We start from the raw sequence: 22080 nt of genomic DNA, 5'->3' as shown, positions 1-22080 counted from the left end.
ATCCTGTAGGGTTTGATTACTCCACACAAGACATAGCGGGATATGTACTATGAACCTTCAAGTGACAAAGTAGAGCAGTTGCCCCTAGCAACCAATCAGCTTCTGTCACTTTAAATACTGTTGAAGATAAATGACAGAAGCTGATTGGTTACTTTGCAACATCTCCACTTTATCTCTCTCTAAGGTCTGTTACATTGGGGCAAGGGACATTTTTTTTCTTTTAATTACAGTATTTTAAAAGCAGAAAGAAGTGACTTATTACATTACTCTGAATTTGGGTCTTTCACTTGCATATTATGAAGTAAAAATGAATACCAACAATGGGATTAATATTGCAGAGATAAATATGTCACTATAAGGTTGCTTTAGAAGTTATTGCTTTTCTTAAATATAAAAAAAATCTGACATATTAAACATATCTGATCATTTGAACAAGATTATTACTCCTATAATGAGCTAGTATTAGAAATACTCTATGTGTAATAGTCTAGACTAGTTCTAAATCCATTCACTCCTTTCAGTCTCAGAGTCAGTGAGCGAAATGATGATCTAAATCAGAGGTTCTCAAACTCGGTCCTCGGGGAGCACACACAGTGCATGTTTTGCAGGTCTCCTCACAGAATCGCAAGTGAAATAATTAGCTCCACCTGTGGACCTTTTAAAATGTGTCAGTGAGTAATTAATACACCTGTGCACCTGCTGGGTTACCTGCAAAACATGCACTGTGTGTGCCCCCGAGGAGCGAGTTTGAGAACCTCTGATCTAAATGATCTAATCCTTTGAGTGAACTAGATCATAATGAACTAATCACCAATGTGAACTATATTTCCCATCACTAGTGCCTGGACCACCACTCAGGTGCAGCTGCAGCGGAAGCTCTAGTTTGGTTGCCAGTCTGTCAGTTCTGATTGGCTCACGGTCGGCTCCAAATTTGAAATGGCTTTGGCTACCAGCTGTGTGGACTACTTCCCTGTGCTGCTGCTGTGGTCACGCCTGCATCTACCTTGCCCAGGCGCACCACCTGATGTCCTGCGGCCTTCTCCCGGGACTGGCAAACCTACGCCCAGAACGATAAGTTGTGGGGGCTGCAGGGAGACCAGAGTCGGGCAACAAAAATGTCTGATGGTCGCCCCATACACATTCCGTCCTGAGCGGGGACCTGCTCGGAAAGTTGCACTGTGCAGGGTTGACAGCGGCAGTTTCATGCAGTGGCACAGGAAGCTCCACCGCTGCTGGGAGCCGGTCCGGCTTTCCGGAGTCCGGTTCTCACCCATTCCCGATGTTCTAATACTCAACTAATAAATTCACGTGAGAGGACCCGTTTGCTCGATAACCAGCAACGAATAACAGCCCAGCACTGTATTTAATGATAAGATGATTTGTCTTTCAGCGTGTTATAATGGTTACAATAAACCTCACTGAGTTTGACCCTCCCGCTTTCCGTTCTGCTCTCTCCCCTAAGTGTAATATTATGCTCTGTTTCTGGCAACACGCTGCCCACGGCCAGCCTTCTCCCACCAGGCAGCTGATTGGTTCTTTTTCGGCATGTCTCTTCCTAGCCCTCTTTCATTGGCCCAGGGCGCTGTCCGTCATCTGGAGGTTGGGTTCGATGATAGGTTGTGACGCGAGAGGCTTCATACAAAGATGGGCTCCTAGCAGGTAATGATGGAGCTGGTGCAGTTTTTAAGAAGATGGAGTCGGCGCTCTGTGCCATGGGGTATCCGGTGTATTGCCCCTTTCCAAGTATACAGTCACTGCAGCCACGTTGCATTAGCCTTTCATCTGTTTACTCATCCCTGGGGGCGCAGCGCTGTGCTGGGCAGTGATAGGCGCCTGCCCGGCATCATTCACTCTTATCGGCAAGGAAACAAGTATCAGTGGGGCAGCTGTATTAACCTGAAGAAGATATAAGGAAGTGATAGGTGGTAAATGCACCAGCCAATCAGGTCCTAACTGTCAATTTGCATATTGGAGCTGATTGGCTGGTGTGTTTATCACCTTCCACTTATCACTTCCTTATTCCTTCTCCAGGTTAATACATCTGCCCCAGTGTTTGGTGTCATTGTGCCTGTACAGTGCACTCTGCTTTGGTTGGCAGACTTATTTATAAAATGAATCTGCTGTATTGCTTATCGTCCTTTCCTTGGCAATAACATGCTGGCAGGCTGCTAGTTATACCTGTATAGTGACTGGACCCCGTTCTCTCTGGTAGCTGATTGGGGTTCAAGTTCAGAACATGGGACCCCCTTGGTCAGCATAACTAACTGTCTTAGAAGGCTTGCCATGCTTCAGGCACGATGGCTCGCTCGCCACAGGATAATATTACCAGTAGATGTCCACTTGGATAGTAGTAGCCCAGGCGGCCCCATGTTCTGAACTTGAGCCGCTGTTTGGATTGCAATGGCGGAGATTCATATGCAGATCTAGCAGAGGAAGCTCTTAATTCTACAGTGCCTATGTGTCCTGTAATGCTGCACAGCCATCGCTGTGGGATCTGCACCACACTGACTTGTGCTGTATATACAATCTTACAGTTACTTGACCTGTTGGACTGTATGCCATGTCCTTTAGTTTGTCTTAAGGAAGTTCTCTAAAGCAACTTGTTAATTTGGCCGACCAGTATTGCGATGAAGTCTGTTTACTATGTAATAACAATCTTGTAAAATGGTACTTCTCTGTGTCTGAGCTTAGTTTACCCCAATGCCCGTGCTATCATTTGCAATGTTGAGAAGACTTGGTTGACCCTTTTCTTTTATGGCAAACCTCATTTTTTTTTGCAGAAGTTTGTAGAGTGAAAATAAGATTTCTCTTACGTCCTAGAGGATGCTGGGGACTCCGGAAGGACCATGGGGTATAGACGGGCTCCGCAGGAGACATGGGCACCTAAAAGAACTTTCTAGTATGGTGTGCACTGGCTCCTCCCTCTATGCCCCTCCTCCAGACCTCAGTTAGATCTTGTGCCCAGAGGAGATAGGGTGCATTACAGGGAGCTCTCCTGAGTTTTCTGTAAAAATAATTTTGTTAGGTTTTTTTATATTCAGGGAGCTCTGCTGGCAACAGACTCCCTGCATCGTGGGACTGAGGGGAGAGAAGCAGACCCACTTCTTAAGAGTTAAGGGCTCTGCTTCTTAGGCACCATTAGCTCCAGAGGGAGTCGGAATACAGGGCTCACCCTGGGGTTCGTCCCGGAGCCGCGCCGCCATCCTCCTCACAGATGCCGGAAAAAAGAAGCCGGGTGAGTATGTCAGACATAAGAAGACATCAGGCGGCAGAAGACTTCAGATCTTCATGAGGTAAGCGCGCAGCAGGTAGCTGCGAGCCATTGCTCCCACACTTACACACACACACACATGGCACTGATGGGTGCAGGGGGGGCGCCCTGGGCAGCAATAAACCTCGTTTTAGGCAAAAAACGTATGTAGTTAGGCTGCGGAGGCAGTAAACTACGGATCCCCGCCATTTTTTTCAAATTCACGAGCGGGACCGAAGCCCGCCGTGCGAGGGGGCGGAGCTTGATCCCTCAGCACTAACCAGCGCCATTTTCTCCACAGAGGCTGCAGAGAACGCTGGCTCCCCGGACTCTCCCCTGCTGAGCATCAGAGGGCTGAAAAAAAGAGAGGGGGGCACATAATTAAGGCGCAGTGAGTGGGGAAATCTATATATATATATATATATATATATATATATATATATATATATATAAGCGCTATCTGGGTTTTTTTTTTCCTTGGGTCAGTTGGCGCTGGTGTGTGCTGGCATACTCTCTCTCTGTCTCTCCAAAGGGCCTTCTTTAGGGTATTGTCCCCTTATAGTTATATCCCAGTGTGGGTGGGGTGTCGGTACGTGTGTCGGCATGTCTGAAACGGAAGGCTTATCCAAAGAGGAGGTGGAACAGATGAGTGGTGTGTCTCAGTCGGCGGTGCCGACTCAGGATTGGATGGATATGTGGCATATGTTAAATGCTAGTGTAGCTTCACTGCATAAAAGACTGGACAAAGCAGAGTCCAGTGCGTCGGCAGGTAATCAATCTACGGATTATACCGACTCACAGGACCCGTCGGGGTCTCGGAAACGTCCCTTCTCACAAATAAGGGACACAGATACAGACACGGACTGGACACAGATACAGACACGGACTCTGATTCCAGTGTCGACTATGATGAAGCAAGATTGCACCCCAGGGTGACAAAAAGTATTCAGTGCATGATTATTGCAATAAAAGATGTGTTACATATCACTGATGAGCCCTCGGTGCCCGACACGAGGATACACATGTTTAAGGGAAAGAAACCGGTTATAAACTTTCCTCCTTCCCATGAAATTAATGAGTTATGTGAAAAAGCTTGGGAAACTCCAGATTAGAAACTGCAGATTCCCAAAAGGGTTCTTATGGCGTACCCTTTCCTTACACAGGACAGGGTACGTTGGGAATCCTCTCCCACAGTGGACAAAGCCTTAACACGCCTTTCCAAGAAGGTGGCGCTACCGTCCCCTGACACAGCGGCACTCAAGGATCCTGCGGACCGCAGGCAAGAGACTACACTAAAGTCTATCTACACTCATACTGGTACTTTGCTTAGACCGGCAATTGCGTCGGCATGGGTTTGTAGTGCAATAGCAGCTTGGATGGATACACTGTCAGCTGACCTTGATACCCTAGATAGGGATACAATTTTGTTAACATTAGCTCATATTAAGGATGCAGTCTTATATATGAGGGATGCTCAAAGAGACATTGGTTTACTGGGTTCAAGAGCCAATGCTATGGCTATTTCGGCAAGAAGAGCCTTATGGATCCGCCAATGGACGGGGGATGCATACTCAAAAAGGCATATGGAGGTTTTACCTTACAAAGGTGATGTATTGTTTGGGGACGGCCTCGCGGACCTGATCTCTACAGCTACCGCGGGTAAGTCGACCTTTTTACCTTTTGTTCCCCAACAGCAAAAGAAACCCCCACAATATCAGATGCAGTCCTTTCGGTCGCATAGATCCAGAAGAGGTCGGGGCTCCTCTTTCCTCGCCAGAGGTAAGGGTAGAGGCAAGAGGACACCTGCTGCGGCTGGTTCTCAAGAGCAGAAGTTGTCCCCGGCTTCCGCAAAGTCTACCGCATGACGCTGGGGCTCCCCTGCGGGAGTCCGCACAGGTAGGGGCACGCCTTCGACTATTCAGCCAAGTGTGGGTTTAGTCAGACGTGGACCCTTGGGTGATAGAAATAGTCTCCCAGGGCTACAAGCTGGAATTCGAAGAGGTGCCCCCACGCCGATTTTTCAAGTCGGCCTTACCAGCTTCTACCCCAGAGCGGGAAGTAGTGCTAGCTGCAATTCAAATGCTGTGTCAACAGCGAGTGATTATCAGGGTTCCCCTGAGCCAACAGGGAAAAGGGTGTTATTCAACCCTATTTGTGGTTCCGAAGCCGGATGGTTCGGTAAGGCCCATTTTAAACCTAAAATCCCTGAACCTGTACGTGAAAAGATTCAAATTCAAGATGGAATCGCTCCGAGCAGTGATAGCCTGCCTGGAAGGGGGGGATTTTATGGTGTCACTGGACATAAAAGATGCTTACCTTCATGTCCCCATATATCCCTCTCATCAGGAGTACCTGAGATTCGCGGTACAGGATTGTCATTATCAGTTTCAGACGTTGCCGTTTGGGCTGTCCACGGCCCCGAGGATTTTCACCAAGATAATGGCGGAAATTATGGTGATCCTGCGCAAGCGAGGAGTCACAATTATCCCATACTTGGACGATCTCCTGATAAAAGCGAGATTAAGAGAGCAATTACTGGAGAACGTGTCACTCTCTCAAAGAGTGCTTCAACAACATGGGTGAATTCTCAATCTACCAAAGTCACAGTTGGTTCCGACAACTCGACTACCGTTCCTAGGCATGATACTGGACACGGAACAAAAGAAAGTTTTCCTCCCGTTGGAAAAAGTCCAGGACCTCTAGAACATGGTCCGAGAACTACTAAAGCCGAAAAGAGTGTCAGCTCATCAATGCACTCGGGTTCTGGGGAAAATGGTGGCAACTTACGAGGCCATTCCCTTCGGCAGGTTCCATGCAAGGACGTTTCAATGGGATCTTCTGGACAAATGGTCCGGGTCCCATCTACAATTACATAAAAAAATAACACTGTCCCCCAGGGCCAGGGTGTCTCTTCTATGGTGGCTACAAAGTGCTCACCTTCTAGAGGGTCGCAGGTTCGGCATTCAGGACTGGATCCTGGTAACCACGGACGCGAGCCTCCGAGGATGGGTAGCAGTCACCCAAGGAAGAAATTTTCAGGGACTATGGTCAGACCAGGAGTCCTGTCTACACATTAACGTGTTGGAGCTAAGGGCCATATACAACGGCCTTCAACAAGCGGAGAATCTTCTTCGCAACCTACCGGTTCTGATTCAATCAGACAATGTCACAGCAGTAGCTCATGTGAACCGCCAAGGCGGGACAAGAAGCAGAGTCGCGATGGCGGAAGCCACCAGGATTCTTCGCTGGGCGGAAAATCACGTAAGCGCTCAGTCAGCTGTCTTCATTCCGGGAGTGGACAACTGGGAAGCAGACTTCCTCAGCAGACACGATCTCCATCCAGGAGAGTGGGGACTTCATCAAGAAGTCTTTGCAGAGATAACGGGTCTCTGGGGAGTTCCTCAAATAGACATGATGGCGTCACGCCTCAACAAGAAGCTTTGGAGGTATTGTGCCAGGTCCCGGGACCCTCAGGCAATAGCAGTAGACGCTCTGGTAACGCCATGGGTGTTCCAGTCGGTCTATGTGTTTCCTCCGCTTCCTCTCATCACAAAAGTGTTGAGAATCATAAGACGAAAAAGAGTACAGACAATACTCATTGTTCCAGACTGGCCTCAAAGGGCCTGGTACTCAGATCTTCAGGAGATGCTCACAGAAGATCCTTGGCCTCTTCCTCTAAGAGAGGACCTGTTACAGCAGGGGCCCTGTCTGTTCCAAGACTTACCGCGGTTACGTTTGACGGCATGGCAGTTGAACGCCGGATCCTAGCGGAGAAGGGTATTCCGGAGGAGGTCATACCTACTCTAATAAAGGCTAGGAAGAAAGTGACGTCAAAACATTATCACCGTATCTGGCGGAAATATGTCTCTTGGTGTGAAACCAAGAATGCTCCTACGGAAGATTTCCATCTGGGTCGTTTTCTCCACTTCCTACAGACAGGAGTGGATATGGGCCTAAAGTTAGGCTCTGTTAAAGTACAGATTTCGGCTTTGTCAATATTCTTTCAGAAGGAAAGTGGCTTTTCTTCCAGAAGTCCAGACTTTTGTAAAAGGAGTACTGCACATCCAGCCTCCTTTTGTGCCCCCAGTGGCACCATGGGACCTGAACGTGATGTTGCAGTTCCTTAAATCGCACTGGTTTGAACCCCTTAAAACGGTGGAGTTAAAATTTCTCACCTGGAAGGTGGTCATGTTGTTAGCCTTGGCATCTGTGAGGCGTGTGTCAGAATTGACGGCCTTGTCTTACAAGAGCACTTACTTGATTTTTCATGTGGATAGAGCGGAATTGAGGACTCATCCTCAATTTTTACCCAAGGTGGTGTCTTCATTTCATATGAACCAATCTATAGTGGTGCCTGTGGCTACGAGTGACTTGGAGGATTCCATGTCCCTGGATGTAGTCATCCAGCGTATGTATATAAATTACCAACTACAATCCTCATGACCTCTAAGAACAAAATGCAACCAATTTTGTATATAACCATTTACATGTGATTGTACATACCTGTTTGTCACTTTGCTCTATCATGCACAGCTAACATACAGCGGAACAACACCAGTAAATAGGCATCTGAACTTTTAACTTGACCAAGTGAAACCATACAGTCTCAGCCCTGATAACACTGGTTTAATCTCAAACAAACTATGTTCCACAAATTTGATTTTCTGCATTGCTCTTCATGGAGTATTCATAAAGAGCATTGCATCATTCAGTCTCCCAGCAACTCAGCCCTCTGTACATGTTGCCCCCTCAATTCTACACTCCCCTCTTATTAGCACTCATGAGCTTTTCACTTCCCTATACTCATTGACAATAACATCTACAACCTCTTACCATAAAAAACTTTCACAAGCCTCTGACACTCACATTTATCTCTCTTCTGCTTCTGATAGCTGGTGACATTTCACCAAATCCAGGACCCAGCCACTTGCATCGCTCACATTCACCTGATTCACAGCAACATAGAAATCCAGCTAACCTCATAAACATCACGTCTTCCATCACCCTCCAGATCACTAAAATGTGCCTTATGGAATGCACGCTCTGTTTGTAACAAATTAACATCCATCCATGACCTCTTCATATCCAACAACATCAATCTGCTGGCTATAACAGAAACCTGACTCACACAATCTGACACAGCCTACCCTGCAGCACTGGCACATGGTGGTCTCCACTTTACACACACACCTCCAGACCCAGTAACCATAAAGGAGGAGGAGTTGGACTTTTACTTTCCCAATCTTTTGCATACACTGTTCTACCACAGGTTCCATCACTCACATTTACATCATTTGAAGTACATTCCATTAGGGTTTACTCTTCTTTCTCTCTTCGTGTTGCAGCTATCTACCGCCCACCTGGGCATCCAAAACAATTTTTGGAAGATTTATCTTACGTCCTAGAGCACAGGTTCTCAAACTCGGTCCTCAGGACCCCACACGGTGCATGTTTTGTAGGTCTCCTCACAGAATCGCAAGTGAAATAATTAGCTCCACCTGTGGACTTTTTAAAATGTCAGTGAGTAATTAATACACCTGTGCACTTGCTGGGTTACCTGCAAAACATGCACTGTGTGGGGTCCTGAGGACCGAGTTTGAGAACCACTGTCCTGGAGGATGCTGGGGACTCCATAAGGACCATGGGGTATAGACGGGCTCCGCAGGAGCTAGGGTACCTAAAAAGAACTTTGACTATGGGTGTGCACTGGCTCCTCCCTCTATGCCCCTCCTCCAGACCTCAGTTAGATTCTGTGCCCAGAGGAGAAAGGGTACACTGCAGAGAGCTCTCCAGAGTTTTCTGTTTTAAAAGAATTTTGTTAGGTTTTTTATATTCAGGGAGTCCTGTTGGCAACAGGCTCCCTGCATCGTGGGACTGAGGAGAGAGAAGCAGGGCTGGCTTTACGGTTGGGCTCTGTTTCTAGGCTACTGGACACCATTAGCTCCAGAGGGTGTCGGAACACAGGTCTCACCTGGGGTTCGTCCCAGAGCCGCGCCGCCGTCCTCCTCACAGATGCCGAAGATAGAAGCCGGGTGAGTATGAGAAGGCAGAAGACATCAGGCGGCAGAAGACATCAGATCTTCATGAGGTAAGGCGCGCAGCGGTAAGCTGCGCGCCATTGCTCTCACTATACACACACAGAGCAGCACTGAAGGGTGCAGGGCGCTGGGGGGGGGGGGGGGGGCGCCCTGGGCAGCAATATTCCTCACTTCTGGGCATGTTAAGATGGATTAGGCTGCGGAGGCAGTAAATCCAAGAATCCCCTACCATTTTAATAAAAAAAAGCACTGGGACCAAAGCCCGCCGTCGGGTGGGCGGGGCTTGATCCTCAGCACTAACCAGCGCCATTTTCTCCACAGAAGCTGCATGCTGAACGCTGGCTCCCTGGTCTCTCCCCTGCTGAACTTCACAGGCTGGAAAAAAGAGGAGGGGGGCACATTGGCGACGCAGTGAGTGGTAATTGGAATATTATTATATAAAATAGCGCTATCTGGTCATGTTTTCCACAGTGTTATTAAGCGTTGGGTGTGTGCTGGCATACTCTCTCTCTGTCTCTCCTAAGGGCCTGGTTGGGGTTTTGTCCCCTTGTAGGTTAATCCCTGTGTGTGTGGGGTGTCGGTACGTGGTGTCGACATGTCTGAAGCGGAAGGCTTCTCCAAGGAGGAGGTGGAGCAAATGAGTGGTGTGTCCCCGTCGGTTGTGCCGACTCCGGAATGGATGGACATGTGGCATATGTTGAATGCAAGTGTGGCATCTTTACATAAAAGGCTTGATAAGGCTGAATTAGGGGGGACATCAGGGGGTCAATCCTCGGATTGGACCGACTCACAGGGCCCGTCGGGGTCTCAAAAGCGTCCCTTAACACAAGACACTACTACCGACACGGATTCTGATTCCAGTGTCGACTATGACGAAGTAAAATTGCACCCTAGGGTGACTAAAACCATTCAGTGTATGATTGTGGCAATAAGGGTTGTGTTGCATATTGAGGATGAACCCTCGGTCCCCGACACAAGGGTACACATGTTTAAGGAAAAGAAACAGATTATTAATTTTCCCACATCTCATGAATTAAATGATTTTTTTGGAAAAGCTTGGGAGACTCCGGAAAAGAGACCGCAGATCCCCAAAAGAATTTATATGGCACACCCCTTCCCTAAGCAGGACAGGGAGATTTGGGAATCACCCCCCACTGTGGACAAGGCCCTGATGCGCTTGTCCAAGAAAGTGGCGCTACCGTCTCCTGACACAGTGGCCTTTAAGGACCCTGCAGATCGCAGGCAAGACACTACCTTAAAATGTATTTATTCTCATACGGGTGCTGTGCTAAGACCGACAATTGTGTCGGCATGGGTTGTGTAGCGCAATTGCTGCTTGGACAGATGAGCTGACAGATCAATTTGAAAATATGGATAAGGATACTATATTCTTAACTCTAGCCCATATTAAAGACGCAGTCTTATTTATGAGGAATGCTCAAAGGGACATTGGACTGCTAGCTTCTAGGGCCAATGCCATGTCTATCTCGGCGAGAAGATCCTTATGGATTCGCCAATGGACGGGTGATGCGGATTCCAAAAAACATATGGAAGTACTACCCTATAAGGGTGAGGTATTGTTTGGGGATGGGCTGACGGACCTGGTGTCCACAGCTACAGCAGGTAAATCAAATTTTTTACCATATATTCCCCAACAGCAAAAGAAAGTAACGCCCTATCAGATGCAGTCCTTTCGGTCGCACAAGTCCAGACGAGGTCGGGGATCCGCTTTCCTCGCCAGAGGTAAGGGCAGAGGCAAAAGAGCACCTGCTTCGGCAGGTGCCCAGGACCAAAAGTCCTCCCCGGCTGCTCCAAAACCCACAGCATGACGCTGGGGCTCCCCTGAGGGAGTACGCACCGGCGGGGGCACGTCTTCGACTTTTCAGTCAGGCCTGGGTCAGATCAGACCTGAATCACTGGGTGTTGGAAATAGTTTCCCAGGGGTACAAACTGGAATTCGAGGAGGTGCTCCCGCGCCGATTTTTCAAATCGGCCCTACCAGCTTCCACATCGGAAAGGGATGTAGTGTTAGCTGCAATTCAAACGCTGTGTATACAGCAAGTGATAATCAAGGTCTTGCCCTGCACCAGCAGGGAAGAGGTTACTACTCAACCCTATTTGTGGTCCCGAAACTGGACGGTACGGTCAGACCTATTTTGAATCTGAAATCCCTAAACCTGTACATAAAAAGATTCAAATTCAAAATGGAATCACTCAGAGCGATAATAGCCAACATGGAGGAGGGGGAGTTTATGGTGTCTCTGGACATAAAGGATGCGTACCTTCATGTCCCCATATATGCCCCCCATCAGGAATACCTGAGCTTCGCTGTACAGGATTGTCATTACCAATTTCAGACGTTGCCGTTTGGACTTTCCACGGCCCCGAGGATTTTCACCAAGATAATGGCGGAAATTATGGTGGTCCTGCGCAAGCATGGAGTCACAATTATCCCATACTTGGACGATCTCCTGATAAAAGCGAGATCAAGGGAGAAATTGCTGAGCAGTGTGGCACTCTCTCTGAGAGTGCTCCAGCAACACGGTTGGATTCTAAATCTACCGAAGTCACAGTTGATTCCGACAACTCGACTACAGTTCCTAGGTATGATACTGGATACGGAACAAATGAAGGTCTTCCTCCCAATAGAGAAAGCCCAGGACAGCCAGAACATTGTCAGAGACCTGCTAAAACCGAAAAGGGTGTCAGTTCACCAATGCACTCGAGTTCTGGGAAAAATGGTGGCGGCCTACGAGGCCATTCCCTTCGTAAGGTTCCATGCAAGGACTTTTCAATGGGACCTTCTGGACAAGTGGTCCGGGTCCCATCTGCACTTACATCGGAAAATAACTCTGTCCCCAGGGGCCAGAGTGTCTCTCCTGTGGTGGTTGCAAAGTGCTCACCTGCTGGAGGGTCGCCGGTTCGGAATTCAGGACTGGATCCTGGTTACCACGGACGCGAGCCTCTGAGGATGGGGAGCGGTCACACAGGGAAAAAACTTTCAGGGACTTTGGTCAGGCCAGGAGTCCTGTCTACACATCAATGTGTTGGAACTCAGGGCCATTTACAACGGCCTTCGACAAGCGGAGAGTCTTCTTCGAAACCTACCGGTTCTGATTCAATCAGACAATGTCACAGCAGTGGCTCATGTGAACCGCCAAGGCGGGACAAGAAGCAGAGTCGCGATGGCGGAAGCCACCAGGATTCTTCGCTGGGCGGAAAATCATGTAAGCGCTCTGTCGGCTGTCTTCATTCCGGGAGTGGACAACTGGGAAGCAGACTTCCTCAGCAGACACTATCTCCATCCAGGAGAATGGGGACTTCATCAAGAAGTCTTTGCAGATATAACACGTCTTTGGGGAACTCCTCAAATAGACATGATGGCGTCACGCCTCAACAAAAAGCTTCGGAGGTATTGTGCCAGGTCTCGGGACCCTCAGGCAGTGGCAGTAGACGCTCTGATAACACCGTGGGTGTTCAAATCGGTCTACGTGTTTCCTCCTCTTCCTCTCATCACAAAAGTGTTGAGGATCATAAGGCAAAGAAGAGTACAGACGATACTCGTTGTCCCAGACTGGCCTCGAAGGGCCTGGTACCCAGATCTACAAGAGATGCTCACAGGAGATCCCTGGCCTCTTCCTTTGAGGGAAGACCTGTTGCAACAGGGGCCCTGTGTATTTCAGGACTTACCGCGGTTACGTTTGACGGCATGGCGGTTGAACGCCGAATCCTAGCGAAAAAGGGGATTCCCGAAGAGGTCATCCCTACTTTAATAAAGGCTAGGAAGGAGGTGACGGTTAAGCATTATCACCGTATCTGGCGAAAGTATGTGTCTTGGTGTGAGACCAAGAATGCACCTACGGAAGATTTTTATCTGGGTCGTTTTCTCCACTTCCTACAGACAGGAGTGGATATGGGACTGAAATTAGGCTCTGTTAAGGTTCAGATTTCGGCCCTCTCGATTTTCTTTCAGAAGGAATTGGCTTCTCTTCCAGAAGTCCAGACGTTTGTAAAGGGAGTGCTACACATCCAGCCTCCTTTTGTGCCTCCAGTGGCACCGTGGGACCTCAACGTGGTGTTGCAGTTCCTTAAATCACACTGGTTTGAAACGCTTAACAAGGTTGAGTTGAAATTTCTTACTTGGAAGGTGGTCATGTTGTTGGCCTTGGCATCGGCAAGGCGAGTATCAGAATTGGCGGCTTTGTCACACAAAAGCCCCTACTTGATTTTTCATGTGGATCGAGCTGAATTGAGGACACGTCCGCAATTTTTGCCTAAGGTGGTTTCTTCATTCCATGTGAATCAACCTATTGTGGTGCCTGGGGCTACAAGTGACCTGGAGGATTCCAGATCCCTGGACGTAGTCAGGGCCTTAAAGATTTATGTAGCCATGACGGCTAGAATTAGGAAAACAGAGGCTCTGTTTGTCCTGTATGCGGCCAATAAGATTGGCGCACCTGCTTCGAAGCAGACTATTGCTCGCTGGATCTGTAATACGATTCAGCAGGCTCACTCTACGGCTGGATTGCCGGTACCAAATTCGGTTAAGGCCCATTCCACTAGGAAGGTGGGCTCTTCTTGGGCGGCTGCCCGAGGCGTCTCGGCATTACAACTTTGCCGAGCGGCGACTTGGTCGGGGTCAAACACTTTTGCTAAATTCTACAAGTTTGATACCCTGGCTGATGAGGACCTAGCGTTTGCTCAGTCGGTGCTGCAGAGTCATACGCACTCTCCCGCCCGATTGGATGCTTTGGTATAAACCCCATGGTCCTTACGGAGTCCCCAGCATCCTCTAGGACGTAAGAGAAAATAAGATTTTAAACCTACCGGTAAATCTATTTCTCCTAGTCCGTAGAGGATGCTGGGCGCCCGTCCCAGTGCGGAAACTCTGCAAGACTTGTATATAGTTGTTGCTTACATAAGGGTTATGTTACAGTTGAAATCGGTCTTGGACCGTTACTGTTGTTGTTTATACGGTTAACTGGTTATGTATGATCCCGGTTACATGGTATGATTGGTGTGGGCTGGTATGAATCTTGCCCTTTGATTTCTAAATCCTGCCTTGTATTGTCCATCTCCTCTGGACACAGTTCTCTAACTGAGGTCTGGAGGAGGGGCATAGAGGGAGGAGCCAGTGCACACCCATAGTCAAAGTTCTTTTTAGGTGCCCTATCTCCAGCGGAGCCCGTCTATAACCCATGGTCCTTACTGAGTCCCCAGCATCCTCTACGGACTAGGAGAAATAGATTTGGTAGGTTTAAAATCTTATTTTTTCTGCCTGGCTCCCTCACTTCCTATCCTCTGACATCTCCACCATTATCATGGGTGATTTCAATATTGCTATTGATTGTCCAAAATCTGCTGCTCATGCCTCCAAACTACTCTCTCTAACTTCCTCTCTTGGCATCTCCCAATGGACTGACTCCTCTACTCATCAGGAAGGCCACTGCCTTGATCTAGTATTCACCAGACTATGCTCCATCTCTGAACTCACTAACACTCCTTTCCCCCTCTCAGATCACAACCTTATCACCTGCATGCTCTCCTCCGTTAATTCAAACCCTGTGTTGCTGAAGTCCTCCAATCTTCCTCAAACCCGCAGAAATATTAACACAATTAATCTTCAAGAACTTTCCACTTCACTCCAACAACTGCTTTCACCTATTTCTGCATTCACCTCTCCTGAGATGGCTGTATCACACCTTAATGAGACTCTAGAACTAGCCCTTGATGAAGTGGCTCCAGCTACCCATCACACTCCACGTAGGCATAGATGTCAACCATGGCACTCCAAATTAACAAGACAACTACAAAAACTTACACGAAAACTTGAACGTCAGTGGCGTAAATCTCGTATTTCAAGTGACTTCCTCACATATAAGACTGTCTACCATTCTTATAAAAATGCCCTAGACACTGCCAAACAAACATATTTCCAAACTCTTATCTCTGCTCAAGCCTCCAACCCCAAACGAATCTTTAATACATTTAAATCACTTCTGAATCCTCCCTCACCTACCCCACCAGCCACTATCAAGGCACAGGATCTTGCTTCCTACTTCAAGGAGAAGATTGGTAAGATCCGAAATGAAATGGTATGCTCTTCGGCAGCCAGTGACTTGCTCCGTTCTTTACCTGAACCCTCTGGCACTCTTTCTTCATTTGATCCCACAAATGAAGATGAAGTATCATCACTCTTCTCATCCTGCTTCTCCACTACCTCTCCTCTTGATCCTTTACCCTCACAAATAAGTAAAGCTCTGTCTCTGGTGCTCATCCCTACCTTAACTAACATATGTAATCTCTCTCTCTACTGGTATTTTTCCTTCACTCTTCAAGCATGCAGTGATTACTCCCATTTTAAAGAAACAAAATTCTGACCCTAATGCTCTCTCAAACTACCGCCCTATCTCTCAGCTCCCTTGTCTCTCTAAGCTACTTGAGAGACTTGCCAACACTCGACTCACACACTTTCTTAACTCATACACTTTATTGGACCCACTTCAGTCAGGCTTCCGCTCCCAACACTCCACAGAGACAGCACTGACTAAAGTGGTTAATGATTTGGTCACTACGAAGTCTAAAGGCCATTACTCACTACTTATTCTTCTAGATCTATCTGCTGCATTTGACACTGTAGACCACTCTCTTCTCATACAGACATTACAATCCCTAGGTCTTAAAAACACAGCCCTTTCTTGGTTCCTATCCTACCTATCTAATCGCTCCTTCAGTGTTCGCTTCTCTGAATCTACCTCCTCTTCGCTACCTCTTTCAGTTGGAGTACCGCAAGGCTCAGTCTTGGGTCCTCTGCTTTTCTCTATCTATACCTCATCTCTTGGTAAACTAATCGGCTCTTTTGGTTTTCAGTATCATCTGTACGCAGATGATACTCAAATCTACCTATCCTCACCTGACTTGTCCCTATCTGTACTGGACCGTGTAACTGAATGCCTTTCTGCCATTTCATCCTGGATGACATCTCGCCACCTCAAACTGAATATTTCAAAGACAGAGTTAATTATATTTCCACCGGCCAATAGTAGGTACCAACCTGATATCTCTATCACTGTTGAAAACTCGACTATCTACCCTACCCCACAAGCTCGCTGCCTAGGTGTCATCCTTGACTCTGATCTGTCCTTTGTTCCCCACATTCAATCTGTCTCAAGATCATGTTACATGCATCTAAAAAACATATCCAAAATACGACCATACCTTACACAAGACACTGCTAAAACTCTAATCCACGCTCTCATTATCTCCTGCATTGATTATTACAATAGTCTCCTAACTGGTCTTCCCAAAACGAGACTCTCACCACTACAATCCATTCTGAATGCAGCGGCGAGGCTTATCTTCCTCGCTAGGCGTTCATCGTCTGCAGATCCACTCTGTCAGTCCCTCCATTGGTTACCTGTACTCTACCGCATTCAATATAAAATACTTTTACTCACACACAAGGCCATTAACCAAACTACACCAACGTACATCACTTCGCTTATCTCAAAATATCTCCCAACCCGACCTCTTCGCTCTTCACAAGACCTGCGTCTCTCATCCACACTCATTACTCGCTCCCACTCACGATTGCAGGACTTTCATCGGGCTGCACCCACTCTTTGGAATGCCCTACCACGCACAATAAGACTCTCCTCTAGTCTCCAAACCTTCAAGCGTTCCCTGAAAACTCACCTCTTCAGGCAAGCATACCAAATTCCAGAACCGCCCACATAACTTTCATAAACCTTCCTATCAAATTGCATCCACTCTGTACAGTCCACACATATCCTCACGTCTTCTCATTCTATGCAATGGATAGCACCTTTCCTTATGTACACATGCCTATTTCCCTATAGATTGTAAGCTTGCGAGCAGGGCCTTCCTACCTCTATGACTGTTTGTTATCACCCATTTTGTTATTGTTATTTCAAATTGTAAAGCGCAACGGAATTTGCTGCGCTATATAAGAAACTGTTAATAAATAAATGTAGTCAGGGCCTTAAAAATGTATGTAGCCAGGACGGCTAGAATTAGGAAAACAGATGCATTGTTTGTCCTGTATGCTGCCAACAAGATTGGCGCGCCTGCTTCGAAGCAGACTATTGCTTGCTGGATCTGTAACACGATTCAGCAGGCTTATGTTACGGCTGGATTGCCGTTACCGCATTCAGTAAAGGCCCATTCCACTAGGAAGGTGGGCTCTTCTTGGGCGGCTGCCCGGGGCGTCTTGGCATTACAGCTTTGCCGAGCAGCAACTTGGTCGGGGTCAAACACTTTTGCTAAATTCTACAAGTTTGATACCCTGGCTGATGAGGACCTAGCATTTGCTCAGTCGGTACTGCAGAGCCATCCGCACTCTCCCGCCCGATTGGGAGCTTTGGTATAAACCCCATGGTCCTTACGGAGTCCCCAGCATCCTCTAGGACGTAAGAGAAAATAAGATTTTAAACCTACCGGTAAATCTTTTCCTCCTAGTCCGTAGAGGATGCTGGGCGCCCGTCCCAGTGCGGAAAATCTGCAAGACTTGTATATAGTTATTGCTTACATAAGGGTTATGTTACAGTTAGAATCGGTCTTGGACCGATACTGTTGTTTGTTCATACTGTTAACTGGTTAGGTGTATTCCAGGTTATATGGTATGATTGGTGTGGGCTGGTATGAATCTTGCCCTTAGATTAACAAAATCCTTTCCTCGTATTGTACATCTCCTCTGGGCACAGTTCTCTAACTGATGTCTGGAGGAGGGGCATAGAGGGAGGAGCCAGTGCACACCATACTAGAAAGTTTTTAGGTGCCCATGTCTCCTGCGGAGCCCGTCTATACCCCATGGTCCTTACGGAGTCCCCAGCATCCTCTACGGACTAGGAGAAAAATATTTACCGGTAGGTTTAAAATCTTATTTTTAAACCTACCGGTAAATCTTTTTCTCGTAGTCCGTAGAGGATGCTGGGGACTCCGTAAGGACCATGGGGATAGACGGCTCCGCAGGAGACATGGGCACTTTAAGAAAGACTTTAGGTATGGGTGTGCACTGGCTCCTCCCTCTATGCCCCTCCTCCAGACCTCAGTTAGAGAAACTGTGCCCAGAGGAGACTGACAGTACGAGGAAAGGATTTTTGTTAATCCAAGGGCAAGATTTATACCAGCCACACCAATCACACCATATAACTTGTGTATACACTAACCAGTTAACAGTATGAAAACAACGTAGCATCAGTCCAAAACCGATGAAAACTATAACCTAACCCTTATGTAAGCAAAACTATATACAAGTCTTGCAGAAGTAGTCCGCACTTGGGACGGGCGCCCAGCATCCTCTACGGACTTATCTAGGAGATCTGATATAGGAGAAAAAGATTTACCAGTAGGTTTAAAATCTTATTTTCTCTTACGTCCTAGAGGATGCTGGGGACTCCGTAAGGACAATGGGGATTATACCAAAGCTACCAAACGGGCGGGAGAGTGCGGATGACTCTGCAGCACCGATTGAGCAAACAGGAGGTCCTCCTCAGCCAGGGTATCAAACTTATAGAACTTTGCAAAGGTGTTTGAACCCGACCAAGTAGCAGCTCGGCATAGTTGTAGTGCCGAGACCCATCGGGCAGCCGCCCAAGACGAGCCCACCTTCCTAGTGGAATGGGCCTTGACCGATTTTGGTAACGGCAATCCAGCCGTAGAATGCGCCTGCTGAATCGTGTTACAGATCCAGCGAGCAATAGTCTGCTTTGAAGCAGGGGCGCCAACCTTGTTGGCTGCATATAGGACAAACAGTGCTTCTGTTTTTCTGACTCTAGCCGTTCTGGCCACGTAAATTTTCAAAGCCCTGACTACATCAAGGGACTCGGAATCCTCCAAGTCTCGTGTAGCCACAGGCACCACAATAGGTTGGTTCATATGAAAAGATGACACCACCTTAGGCAAGAATTGAGGACGGGTCCGCAATTCCGCGCTATCCATATGGAAAAACCAGATAGGGGCTTTTATGAGACAAAGCCGCCAATTCCGACACTCGCCTAGCCGAAGCCAAGGCTAATAACATGACCACCTTCCAAGTGAGATATTTTAACTCCACTGTTTGAAGTGGTTCAAACCAGTGCGACTTGAGGAAACTCAACACCACGTTAAGGTCCCAAGGCGCCACCGGAGGTATAAAAGGAGGCTGAATATGCAGCACTCCCTTCACAAAAGTCTGTACTTCTTGGAGAGCAGCCAATTCTTTTTGAAAGAAAATGGATAAGGCCGAAATCTGAACCTTAATGGAGCCTAATTTTAGGCCCAAATTCACTCCAGTCTGTAGGAAGTGAAGGAAACGGCCCAGATGGAATTCTTCCGTAGGAGCATTCCTGGCCTCACACCAAGAAACATATTTTCGCCATATACAGTGATAATGTTTAGCTGTCACGTCCTTCCTAGCCTTTATCAGCGTAGGAATGACCTCATCCGGAATGCCTTTTTCTGCTAGGATCTGGCGTTCAACCACCATGCCGTCAAACGCAGTCGCGTAAGTCTTGGAACAGACAGGGCCCCTGTTGCAACAGGTCCTGTCGTAGAGGAAGAGGCCACGGATCTTCTGTGAGCATTTCCAGCAGATCCGGATACCAGGTCCTTCGTGGCCAATCTGGAACAATGAGAGTTGTTCTCACTCCTCTTTTTCTTATTATTCTCAACACCTTGGGTATGAGAGGAAGAGGAGGAAACACATAGACCGACTGGAACACCCACGGTGTCACTAGAGCGTCTACAGCTACCGCCTGAGGGTCTTTTGATCTGGCGCAATACCTCTGTAGCTTTTTGTAGAGGCGGGACGCCATCATGTCTATCTGGGGCAGTCCCCACTGACTTGCAATCTGTGCGAAGACTTCCTGATGAAGTCCCCACTCTCCTGGATGCAGGTCGTGTCTGCTGAGTAAGTCTGCTTCCCAGTTGTCCACTCCCGCAATGAACACTGCTGACAGTGCGCTTACATGATTTTCCGCCCAGCGAAGAATCCTGGTGGCTTCCGCCATTGCCACTCTGCTCCCTGTGCCGCCTTGGCGGTTTACATGAGCCACTGCTGTGATGTTGCCTGACTGGATCAGAACTGGTTGGTCGCGAAGTAAGGTCTCCGCTTGACGTAGGGCGTTGTATATGGCCCTCAGTTCCAGGATGTTGATGTGAAGACATGACCAAAGACTTGACCAAAGACCTTGGAAGTTTCTTCCGTGTGTGACCGCTCCCCACCCTCGGAGGCTCGCGTCCGTGGTCACCAGGATCCAGTCCTGAATGCCGAACCTGCGGCCTTCTAGAAGGTGAGCACTCTGCAGCCACCACAGGAGAGATACCCTGGCTCTGGGAGACAGGGTGATCAACTGATGAATTTGTAGATGTGACCCGGACCACTTGTCCAGTAGGTCCCATTGGAAAGTCCTCGCATGGAACCTGCCGAAGGGAATGGCTTCGTATGATGCCACCATCTTTCCCAGGACTCGAGTGCAGTGATGCACTGACACCTGTTTTGGCTTCAATAGGTTCCTGACCAGAGTCATGAGTTCCTGAGCTTTTTCTATCGGAAGAGTAACCCTTTTCTGGTCTGTATCCAGAATCATGCCCAAGAAGGTCAGACGAGTCGTAGGAACCAACTGTGACTTCGGGATATTGAGAATCCAGCCGTGTTGTTGTAACACCTTCAGTGAAAGTGAGACGCTGTTCAGCAACTGCTCTCTTGATCTTGCTTTTATGAGGAGATCGTCCAAGTACGGGATAATTGTGACACCTTGCTTGCGCAGGAGCACCATCATTTCCGCCATTACCTTGGTGAAAATCCTCGGGGCCGTGGAAAGCCCAAACGGCAACGTCTGAAATTGGTAATGACAATCCTGTACCGCAAATCTCAGGTACGCCTGATGAGGTGGATAAATGGGAACATGAAGGTATGCATCCTTTATGTCCAGAGATACCATGAAATCCCCCCCCTTCCAGGCTGGCGATGACCGCTCTTAGCGATTCCATCTTGAACTTGAACCTTTTCAAGTATAGGTTCAGGGATTTTAAATTTAAAATGGGTCTGACCGAATCGTCCGATTTCGGGACTACAAACAGGGTTGAGTAATATCCTTTCCCTTGTTGAAGCAGGGGAACCATGACCACCACCTGTTGAAGAAGATACAATTTGTGAATTGCATTTAACACTATCTCCCTTTCCGGGGGAGAAGCTGGTAGGGCCGATTTGAAAAACCGGAGAGGAGGCACCTCTTCGAATTCCAGCTTGTAACCCTGAGAAACAATTTCTATTGCCCAGGGATCCACCTGTGAGTGAACCCAGATGTGGCTGAAAACTCGAAGACGTGCCCCCACTGGGGCGGACTCCTTTAGCGGAGCCCCAGCGTCATCCGGTGGATTTTGTAGAGGCCGGGGAGGACTTCTGTTCCTGGGAACTAGCTGTGTTGTGCAGCTTTTTTCCTCTGCCCTTACCTCTGGCAAGAAAGGACGCGCCTCGTACTTTCTTGTTTCTTTGTGATCGAAAGGACTGCATTTGATAATGTGGCGCTTTCTTAGGCTGTGAGGGAATATAAGGCAAAAAATTTGATTTACCAGCTGTAGCTGTGGAGACCAGGTCTGAGAGACCTTCCCCAAACAATTCCTCACCCTTGTACGGTAAAACCTCCATATGCCTCTTTGAGTCTGCATCACCTGTCCATTGCCAGGTCCATAGGACTCGTCTAGCAGAAATCGACATAGCGTTGATTCTAGAACCCAGTAGACTAATGTCTCTTTGAGCATCTCTCATATACAAGACAGCATCTTTTATAT

The 22080-nt window shown here is 47.9% G+C and overlaps 1 protein-coding gene across 4 annotated transcripts in view; it reads left to right on the top strand.

The window, feature by feature from the left end:
- Window positions 1-1034: 1034 nt before the first annotated feature.
- The window catches only part of PAN2 (poly(A) specific ribonuclease subunit PAN2), a 295174-nt gene continuing 274128 nt past the window's right edge, over window positions 1035-22080 (top strand). The window contains exon 1 of one of the 4 annotated variants that reach the window (XM_063952590.1): window positions 1035-1659. Coding sequence is in view for 1 of the 4 variants with exons in the window: in XM_063952589.1 (XP_063808659.1) it covers window positions 1692-1743 (52 nt within the window). In the remaining 3 variants the exon portion in view is untranslated. Of the gene's footprint in view, window positions 1660-1680; window positions 1744-22080 lie in introns of those variants that run through there. The other 3 variants (XM_063952592.1, XM_063952589.1, XM_063952591.1) reach the window with 3 other exon arrangements.

This window comes from Pseudophryne corroboree, chromosome 2 (genome assembly GCF_028390025.1).
Source record: "Pseudophryne corroboree isolate aPseCor3 chromosome 2, aPseCor3.hap2, whole genome shotgun sequence".
Taxonomy (NCBI): Eukaryota; Metazoa; Chordata; class Amphibia; order Anura; family Myobatrachidae; genus Pseudophryne; species Pseudophryne corroboree.
This window is presented reverse-complemented; position numbering and strand designations above follow the sequence as displayed.